We start from the raw sequence: 10916 nt of genomic DNA on the forward strand, positions 1-10916 counted from the left end.
ATAACAACAAAGATTCAGAACACAAGCTTATATAGTGAGCATCTATCCAGAGGAAGGAAGGAGGGAAGGTAGAGGTAGAGGGGGGGAGAGGAAGAGGGCTGCAGGGAGTGGGGGAGACCAAGACCGGAAGAAAGAGAGGGAGGGAAAAGAGGGAGGGAGGAAGAAAGGAAAAACCTGAGCCCAGGAAGCTTGGAGGGCTCTGTGCCCCAGGCGCACCCCAAGGGCACTTCCCACTGTGGTTGGGATTAAACCACACTTGCTCACAATTTCTTTGCTTTGTTTCCACCACTGCAATCTTCTCCAGAGTCACCTTGTTTAACATTAGCTATATTTTGTATTTTCCTGAGCAGGTCGAGACTACCCTGGGCTTATCTCCATGTATATACGTTCTCCCTCAGGGCGCACTATTGCCTGGGAAGATTTCTACAGATGGCTATCTTATGTTGATTCATATTAACTTCCATTTCAGAAACGTCCATCTCAGAGGGTGGTGTTTTTCAGTCTTTTTTCCCCCCAGTCTTGTGGGAGCATCACCTCAGAGGAGGCTCAACTATCCTCCCGAAGCAGGGATCTCACTTACTCTATCAACGGACTTGTTTCCATGCTCAATGTCTTTGTGTTTCATGTGCCCTGATTTCCAGTGGTTGTTAGTTACAATACAGAAATTAAAACCCACACAGAAATCACAGTGTCTCTGTTTTCACTGTCTTCCAGTGTCATCTTGCATTACAACATATAAGAAGACACCACCTCCAGTCCCACCCAGAACTACCACGAAACCTTTCATTTCTATCACAGCCCAGAGTAGCACAGAGTCTGCCCAGGATGCCTACATGGATGGACAGGGCCAGCGAGGAGATATTATCAGCCAGTCTGGACTGAGCAACTCCACGGAGAGCCTGGACAGTATGAAGGCTCTGACAGCCGCCATCGAAGCTGCAAATGCCCAGATCCATGGCCCTGCGAGTCAACACATGAGCAACAACCCTGCCACAGTCACTACCACAACCACCATAGCCACTGTCACTACGGAGGACAGGAAGAAGGATCACTTTAAGAAAAACCGCTGTCTCTCTATTGGGATACAGGTAACAGCCTCCCTTTCTGTCCTTTGAAATAGGGACCCCAAAACTCAAGAAATGACGCACTTTTATTTTTCCAGAAGATTTGCCATCTGGACATTGTGGGTGATAGGGCCATGTGTGGGACCAGATTTTCAAACACTTGGCTCTGAAATTCCTACATTGTTGACCGTGACTTAAAAAATTATGAAGATATTTTGTCTGTAGGCATTATTAGAGGCTGTTATTTTTGTCCTCTAAATTAAATGTGTGACTCAAAGCATCAGAATAGCTAAACAAACATGAACACAATCACACACAAAGTGCACTCAATAGCTAATGCACATTTTTGATTCTCAAAAAAGGAGTGGACATCCAAGAATAACTTGGGTTACTGGGTTGTGTTATAGTACGTTCAACACTATTGAGTAACCATCTGAGAACAAAAACGTGAATCACTTCTCATACATGTGGGAGTGAGGGAGAGCAAGACCAAAGTGACTAGTAGTGTAGAAAGCAATCACTCACATCGCAGCTTCATGAGCAAAGAATGTGCAGTAGTTTCAGCATAATTGCTGGTTATTTAATCATGCATTTCAAAAAGTGGTAGATAATTCAGCAGGCTCCTCAGTTCAGCCCAGTGTTTTCTGCTGCTCAAAGATAAGATCAAACTGATTCTTGTTTTTCACATCTGTTCAGCTTGGCTTACCCTGCTAGAAACTTCCTTCTCTCAATGGAGAAGAGTCATGCCTTTCTCCCTTTTTTGTTGTGCCATATCATGCAGGTGCCCTTTGAATAATAACTTCCTGACGTGGCAGCCAATAAATCTATTTACAATGAACCAACTCTAAGGCACATCTAAAAGCCAGGCGTGGGGTAGGTTTTCACAACGATGATGTATTTTCATAGTGCATTCTGTACAGTGCACTTCTAAAGGACAATTAAATTTTGTCTAGTAGCAATGAGTCAAATGGTTACATATATATAAATATATATTCATATATATATGTATATGTATGTGTGTGTGTGTGTAAATATATATATATATATAGTGTCTACAAGCTTCCATAACACAAGCTGTCAAGTTCCTAAAAGAACTTGTGGCATTGGTGCCTGGTACTAGAAGACACAGCAGAAGGCACATGCGCAAAGCCAGCCTCCACACCCATGCCTACTCCTACCTCCCCTAGAAGCTAACTAGTCTCCCACCAGCCCAAGGGATTTGAAGGAGCAGAGAAGAACAGAGGTTGGTCCTTCCTGCTGTCCCAGGTAAATGATGCCATCTTCCTGAGCCTGTTCCCTTAACCATCTCTCACAGAATTATTTTGAGATTGAGTTTAAAAATTCCAGCTTTCTAGGATGGTACAGAATTTAAGTTTGGGATGATGAAAAAATTCTAGACATGAAATGGTGATCTAGCACAACATTGTGAATGTACTCAATGCCAGATGTAACTATACACCTAGCAGGAGTTAAGATGAATTTTGTGATATGATTAAATGATTAAAAAAAAAAAACTACCATCCTTATCTAGCACATAGCTGGCACCCAGCCATGTTAGCATTCTTCTACTTCCTTAATGTTCATTCTTCTTTATTTTACATTATTTTTCAATAGATAATATATTTCTCTGGCTCAAAATTCTAAGTTCTAAGAAGGTACTCAGTGACTAGTCTCCCTCCCATTCTTATTTAATAGACTGTCAGTTCTCCTTGCTGGAGGAAATATAACCAACATTTGCATCTCTGTACAGAGATACTTTGTGGATATTCAAGCAAATACATATTTTAATTTATTGTCCGTTTTTTACCCAGATGTTAACATATACCTCACACTATTCTATATCTTGCCTTTTGTATTTAATAATAGCATACTTTTTTTGGAAAGATTTTGTTTATTTATTTGACAGAGAGAGAGAGAGAGAGACAGGGAGAGGGGGAATACAAGTAGGGGAAGAGGGAGAGGGAGAAGCAAGCTTCCTGCTGAGCAGGGAGCCTGATGTGGGGCTCAATCCCAGGATGCTGGGATCATGACCTGAGCTGAAGGCAGGCGCTTAATGCCTGAGCTACCCAGGCACCCAATAATAGCATACTTTAAAGATAGTTGTTTGTCTGTCTTACTGTTCATTTTATTTTAAAGCTTCTGTATAGGGGTGCCTGGTTGGCTCAGTTGTTGGGCATCCAGGTCATGATCCCAGGGACCTGGGCTAGAGCCCCGCATTGGGCTCCCTGCTTGGCAGGAAGCTTGCTTCTCCCTCTTCCACTCTCCCTGCTTGTGTTCTCTCTCTCTCGCTGTTTCCCTCTGTCAAATAAATAAATGAGATCTTAAAAAAAAAAAAAAAAGCTTCTATATATCCATCTTAATCACCTCCCAGGTCTGCCAGTTGGTCTTATAAGTTCTGCTCTAAGTAATTCTTTCTTTCTTTCTTTTTTTTTTTTTAAGATTTATTTTTTCTTTTTAAGTAATCTCTACACCCACTGTGGGGCTCAAACCTACAACCCAAAGATCAAGAATCACATGCTCTACTGACTGAGCCAGCCAGGCACCCCTTCGCCACATAATTCTTACTCAGAATAAAGCATTCATATTCATGAAATCTACCTTATATTATTGTCATTTTCACCCAGTAAGATGGAACTACTCTGAAATCCACATACAGTATTGGGGAGAAAGTTTTATTACAGATATCATCCTGCCACTTAAATATATGAATATTTTAGTGAGCAGAAAACTTGCTCTAACTCTTCCTCCAATCGCTGTTCGTTACTGTAGAAACTATATGGAAGAACTGAGTACTTTATGTGGTTGTCTCATTTAGCCCCTACAAAAACCCTATGGCATAGGGGGTATGATTATCTCTACCCTATAGATGAGAACACAGAGAGGTTGAGTAACTTGCCCAAGGCCACACATTCTACATTAACAGAGCCTAGACTGTACCTTGATGCTTAATGTGACCATGCCACACCTCTTCTTTGATGAAGAATAATAAGTAAAAATTCAAAATGCAAAATAGTCATCAAATTTTATTACACTGTAACCTAATTTAAATCCTAATCCCCAAAATAGATAATACTAGGATCCTGGACTCTTTCCCAACCTTTACCTCTTTAGGGTCAGAGTTTCCAACCCTTCCCCTACATTTTTAATTTAATCCATGCCTAACAACTAACATTACAATCATTTGCTTTATACCCTGTGTGAGTTTAGGCCAATTACTTAATGATTCCAGTTTCCTCACCTGAAAATTGAGAATAACAGTTGCTATCCCACAGGGTATTTATCCCACAGGTATAGTAAAAATAGGCTGTTACATGGGGCACCTGGGTAGCTCAGTCAGTTAGGCATCTGCCTTGTGTTCAGGTTGTGATCTCAATGTCCTAGGATCAAGCCCCACATTTGGGCTCCATGCTCAGCAGGGAGTTTGCTTCTCCCTCTCCCCGTGCCTCCCCCCATCTCTGCTCATTCTCTCTCTCTCAAATGAATAAATAAAATGTTTTTAAAAACTTGATTGAGGGGCACCTGGGTGGCTCAGTTGGTTTGGCAACTGCTTTCAGTTTGGGTCATGATCCCAGGGTCCTGGGATCAAGCCCCACATCAGGCTGATCTGCTCTGGGGGGAGCCTGCTTCTGCCTCTCCCTCTGCGTGCTGCACCCCTGCTTGTGCTCTCTGTCAAATAAATAGGATCTTTAAAAAAAAAAAAAATTGACTGATACAATATATGTAAGATTCTAAGTGTAGTGAGCTCACTCAATATCAGATCTAGCTGTTATTATTACCTTCCTTTAAAATAATAGCCAATCTTGCTGAAATTTTATCTGCTAAGGGTTTTCTTAATTTTTTTTCAGGACAGAGATGTAATTACTATGCAATTACTTGAAGCATTTTGAAAGTCACTTCACAAATTTAAATAGATTACCCTAAGTACTATGTAAGAGTGGTGACATTTGTGCATTTTTGTAAGGGGGTAAAAGTCACTAAGATAAATTTACATACAATAGCTGAAGCTTGGAAGATGACAACACTTGGATGCAAATCAGCTGTAGGTTTAGATGGGTGAGGTGGGGCTCAAACACAGAGCACAATGTCCTCAATTCATAGAGTACAATGTCCTCCATCCTTGTCGTTGAGACCCCTGGATCCTTTCTTTCTCCCTTTCTCTATGCATGGAGGATCATGGTTCTTAAGGGACTTAAGATACTTATCATGCATCATTGGGCAAAGTTTCATTGGGTAATTTTGCTACTGTCCTATACTGTAAAGCTGCAATATCCTCCTTTGGCTAACTCTCTAAGCCTTCTTCATCGACATGAGTGTAGCCACATGGAACCAGTTAGAATCCCATTCAGGAAAACAGAAACCATGCTCAGTTCTCAAACAGAGGCAGTTTGATACACAATATTGGTTCTACAGTTATGGGAAGATTGAGAGAGCAATAATGTGATGCACTAAGCAATTACCACTTCTAGGACTAAGGGAGCAAAAAGGGAAAGGTGAGGTTCCCAGAATTAAGGACTTCAGGGGAGAGTCCCTAGTGCCGCCAGCCTTGCACCACCATGGCAGGTGTGGTCAGCTGGTGCTGGGACATCCAAGGGAGAAGCACATCTGGTACATGGGTCAAAGGGGCTGAAACCACAGCTGCCCTCGCATGCTGGAGCAATGCCCACAGAAGGTGGAAACAGAAAGAAAGTCCCTTCCCTCCTCCCACCTTCCTTTGTTAGAATAAAACTGGAAGCTGGCCAGCAGCAAAGCCTGGGAAATGTAGTTGGCAGAGTCCTGGCCCCTGCCACAGACCAGATGGGTATAGAATATGGGCCTGGAGCTGATAGATAATAAGCAAGTCACCAGAAAACGGCACTTTGTCCAATAAATAAACCATAAGCACGTGTATTAAAAAGCTTGAGATGGGAAGGGTGAATTTGTAGTCTTAATTCACTTAGCTCTTAAGTCTTAGAACAGTTACTTGGCATACTAGTGGGAACATTTCATGGCACTAATTATGATTCTATAATATCTTAAACCATGTATTCTGTTTATAATATAGTTCAAAATTCAAGTCAACTACTTTATCTGGTGGCTTCCTCTGGTGGTCTAGTGCTGGGCGGGTCACAGGGAAGGTAACTGGTTGCTTCCAATTTAGAGCTAAGTTGTATGTCCTTCTAAAAAGTCAGTGGTCACATTAAGGGTAATTTGTTTCTCTTAAAATTACAAAAATAAGTAGTATATGCATACGGTATTGTTATAAAGGATTTACAGTATGAAAGGATATAGAACAAAATACGAAATGCCCCCATCTTTCTACTTCTGACTCCTACTCCCTTCCCCAAAGGTAACGCGGTTATACCATCTTTTAGTCTCTCAAGAGTAATTGCACATATAGTTTCATGTAGTAGCTTTATATCTTAACCTCTCCACCTCCAGATATTAGATTGTGACTTCCCTCCATGGTCATTGAACTCATGTTGTAAAGCAACCTAAAAGAGCTTTAAGCTTGATCTTCACATCACTTTGAACATGTGGTTTGCTTTCTCATCCTTTGAATTAAAAAGAAAATTAAGTTATCTGAGATTGCACTCCTAAGATTTACTTATTTCTTTTAATGCCTGTCCAAGAGTACAGAGATACATTATGCCCCATGTGAAGAGATGAGTCCAACTGCCATGTTGAGTGAACTAGTCCATAGATTGAGACAAACGAAATGAGCTGTTACTATTAATTAAAAGAGGGCCTTGAGAAATAAAAAAGTCACATCATCAATGATTCATAATCAATGGACGTACACCAATGAAGGCAAGCAGTGGAGGTAGTATTGATAACAAGACTCTCCTTGGCCAGACTCTAGTCAGGCTGCTCTGAATTCACTTCCTGACTAGGCCCTGACTCTTGTATTTGTGTGTCCATCTTTGCGTCGCCCAATTTTAGTGAGAATCCTGCTAAGTCAGTTTAGCCAGAATGCCCCAGGGCTGGTGTCCAGTTTCTCATCTGATCATGTTCTCCATCCTCCATCGCCCCCCAGATGATGCCTGATCACCCTGGCCTGCCTTCAGCAAGGATGCTGTGAGGTCCCCTCTTATCCCTGATGTCTCCTCTTTATAAATTTCTACGCACTGACACCCTGCTCCTTGGCTATAAATTCCTACTTTTTCTTGTTGCATTTGGAGTTGAATCCAAGCCTACTGTGGTCCCTGTGCCTATCACAATAGTCCCCCCTGAATAAAGTGTACCTTGCCAATTCTTTAAAAAGTGTCATGAATAGTTTTGCTGTGACAGTACTCAGTACATTCAGACTTTGTAAATTTTATTTTTACATTCTTGAAATCAGAATTGATGCATATTCAGGAAGAGATTTTTTTTTAAGATTTTATTTATATGGCAGACAGAAATCACAAGTAGGCAGAGAGGCAGGCAGAGAGAGAGAGAGGTGGAAGCAGTCTCCCTGCTGAGCAGAGAGCCCAATGTGAGGCTCGAGCCTAGGACCCTGAGATCATGACCTGAGCTGAAGGCAGAGGCCCAGCCCACTGAGCCTCTCAGGCATCCCAGGAAGATATTTTTTAAGGGGACTTATCTCAAGTCAAAATTCCAGAGATAATCTTAATGGATTCCAAAAAAGAAGAGATATTACATGGTTTCCAATGGTTTCCAACCATTACAAATTAAAACTAGAAAGTAATGCTAAGCAGATAACAAAAACTACCATCTAAATATATTAAAAAGTATTCTAAATAACATTTGGATGAAGGAGGAAATCCAAGAGTATTATGAAATAAATGACGAGAATCCTAAAAATCATCACTATGGGTTGTGGCCCTAGCTATGATCTCAGAAGAATTCATAGCCCTAAGTTCTTTCACAGTTATGCAAAAAAATCACAATATAAACAAAACACTCAATTCACAAAACTATAAAAGAACAGTAAATTGGAAGGAAATTATTAATGATGAAAGTAGAAATAAATGCATTGGAAAACAAAAACTGACCAACAGCAAGAAAAACTAAAATAGAATTGATATATGAAACCAAAGTCAGTTCTCTGGGAAAAGGAGACTGAAAGGGATAACACAAATTAACAATATTAGAAATTAGAAATCCTTTTTAAAAATTACAAAAAATACTTGTTGACAACTTTATGCTGGTAAATTTTAAGGTCAAAATAAAATAGAAAATCATATAAATTAGTAATATTACTGTAAGAGGAAGTATAAAATCTGGGAGGGATGACTGGGTGGCTCAGTTGGTTAAGCATCTGCCGTTGGCTCAGGTCAGGATCCCAGGGTCCTCGGATCAAGTCCTGCATCAGGCTCCCTCAGCAGGGAGCCTGCTTCTCCCTCTGCCTCCCACTCCCCCTCTTGTACTCTCTCTCTGACAAATAAATAACAAATAAATAAATAAAATCTTAAAAAATAAAAAATAAAATCTGGGAAAGGAAATCTAATAACCATAGAACCTCTATGTGTTTGTCACAAAAGCTATCATTTAAATATAGACACATTTGCTTTCTTTTTTTTTTTTTTTTAATTAACAACTAATGTATTATTTGCTTCACGGGTACAGGCCTGTGAATCTTCAGTCTTACACATTTCACAGCACTCACCATAGCACATACCCTTCCCAATATCCATAATTCAGCCACTCTGTCCCTCCCCTTCCACCTCCCAGCAACCCCCAGTTTGTTTCCTGAGATTGAGTCTCTCATGGTTTGTTTCCCTCCCAATCCCATCGTTTCATTTTTTCCCTCCCTATCCCCCATGACACCCTGCCCTGCCTCTCAAATTCCTCATATCAGAGGGATCATATGATAATTGTCTTTCTCTGACTGACTTATTTCACTCAGCATAATACTCTCTAGTTCTACCCACGTCATTGCAAATGGCAAGACTTTGGTTTTCTGATGGCTGCACAGTATTCCATTGTGTATATATATGTGTATGTGTGTATGTGTGTGTGTATAAAACACATCTTCTTTAGCCATTCATCTGTTGATAGACATCTAGGTTCTTTCCATAGTTTGGCTATTGTGGACATTGCTGCTGTAAATACTGGGGTGCACGTGCCCTTTCAGATCACTTCATTTTTATCTTTAGAGTAAATACCTAGTAGTGCGATTGCTGGGTTACAGGGTAGCTCTATTTTCAACTTTTTAAAGAACCTCCGTACGGTTTTCCAGAGTGGCTGTACCAGCTTGCATTCCCACCAACAGTGTAGGAAGGTTCCCTTTCCTCTGCATCCTCACCAACATCTGTCATTTCCTGACTTGTTAATATTAGCCATTCTGACTGGTGTGAGGTGGTATCTCACTGTGGTTTTGATTTGTATTTTCCTGATGCTGAGTGATATTGAGCACTTCTTCATGTGTCTGTTGAACATTTGGATGTCTTCTTTGCCGAAATGTCTATTCATGTCTTCTGCCCATTTCCTGATTGGATTATTTGTTCTTTGGGTGTTGAGTTTGATAAGTTCTTTACAGATTTTGGATAATAACCCTTTATTGATATTTGCAAATACCTTCTCCCACTCTGGCAGTTGTCTTTTGGTTTTGTTGACTGTTTTCTTTGCTGTGCAAAAGCTTTTGACCTTGATGAAGTCCCAATAGACACATTTTCTATGTGAGCTGCAGTCTACATAGCTACTTAGGAATCATGGCATGATATTCAAAGTCAATTTCTTAGTTTAAGGGGGAAAAAAATGAAGATACTATATAGTTTATCTTTAAAAGTTAGTACCTAAATCTCAATATCAACCATTCTAACTACAGTAAATAAAATTTCTTCCTTCTTTTGTATTTTGTTATCTGCAAATTTACAACTTCTAAGAACCATTTCCATGCAGTGTTCCTTTCTAATATAGTGCATTCACAGGTAAGCACATACTCACAAATCAGTGGAGACTGTGGATTCTGAGAAACAAACTGAGGGTTTTGGAGGGGACACGGGTGGAGGGGGTTGGGTGAGCCTGGTGGTGGGTATTAAGGAGGGCACATATTGCATGGAGCACTGGATGTGGTACATAAACAATGAATCTTAGAACACTGAAAAAATAAAATTTAAAAAAAAAAACAAATCTATGGGGCAATCATAGACATTTAAGAGCAAATAAAATTTCATTTTACTAAGATCAGCAGAGTCAAAGCACATGCTAACAGTGTAGTAATGGCCCTCATCAAATACACAAATATTGAACAAATAGGCTACAAATCACAAAATATTCCAGTAGTACTGCAGAGGTTTCTGATAAAATGTGACATTTGTTTTTCAGGCAAGATTACTAAAATAGGGCATCTCTGCCTGTTTGATTATTTCTTCAGGTGGATGATGCTGAAGAGACTGATAAAACAGGGGAAAATAAAGCACCCAGTAAGTTCCAGTCCGTAGGAGTGCAAGTAGAAGAAGAGAAGTGGTGAGTCTATTGGCATTTGTCATCTTTCATCTTGATATTGGCAAGTATGGTACCAGTATTTCCCCCTGACATAAACCTACAAGATTCAGTGATATTTTCCATTAACTTTGGAAGCATTTAGCTGATTCCTTCCTCTACTTTTAATACTGGAAACCACTCAAGTTTTTGCTAGAATATTAGAGTAACCACATCACATTCACATATACATAAATACTCTGTGCAGTACTGTTGTGTTGCCAAACCATTCCTCTTCAAAAAAATCTTCCCATTTTGGACCGTAGACTTTTTAAAAGAAGAGGATTTATCTTATTCCTATTTTTATTCCTAGCACTTAATTGTGTCTGGTGTTTAGTATGCACTCAATGATGAAAAGGGAAGAACGGAAGGAAGGAAAAAAAGAGAAGATCTATCATTATCTTGAATCACCAGTTCCTTTAGATTATTCCTTAAAATAATCTTACT

General features: G+C 40.0%; 1 protein-coding gene across 1 annotated transcript; it reads left to right on the plus strand.

The window, feature by feature from the left end:
• The first annotated feature begins 681 nt into the window (after nucleotides 1-681).
• LOC309857932 (disks large-associated protein 1-like) lies at nucleotides 682-10482 on the plus strand. The gene is made up of 2 exons (XM_082750639.1): nucleotides 682-1088; nucleotides 10363-10482. Exons 1-2 carry the CDS (start codon nucleotides 834-836, stop codon nucleotides 10456-10458), a joined length of 351 nt encoding a protein of 116 aa, XP_082606765.1. The 5' UTR covers nucleotides 682-833; the 3' UTR covers nucleotides 10459-10482.
• Nucleotides 10483-10916: the final 434 nt, after the last annotated feature.

Source organism: Mustela nivalis (genome assembly GCF_964662115.1).
Source record: "Mustela nivalis genome assembly, contig: HAP1_SCAFFOLD_2440, whole genome shotgun sequence".
Lineage (NCBI taxonomy): Eukaryota > Metazoa > Chordata > Mammalia > Carnivora > Mustelidae > Mustela > Mustela nivalis.

Coding starts and splice junctions, on each gene's coding strand:
- LOC309857932 (XM_082750639.1), top strand. CDS start 834: ATGGATGGACAGGGCCAGCGAGGAGATATTATCAGCCAGTCTGGACTG. Junction 1,089..10,362: donor GTCTCTCTATTGGGATACAG/GTAACAGCCTCC, acceptor TTATTTCTTCAG/GTGGATGATGCTGAAGAGAC.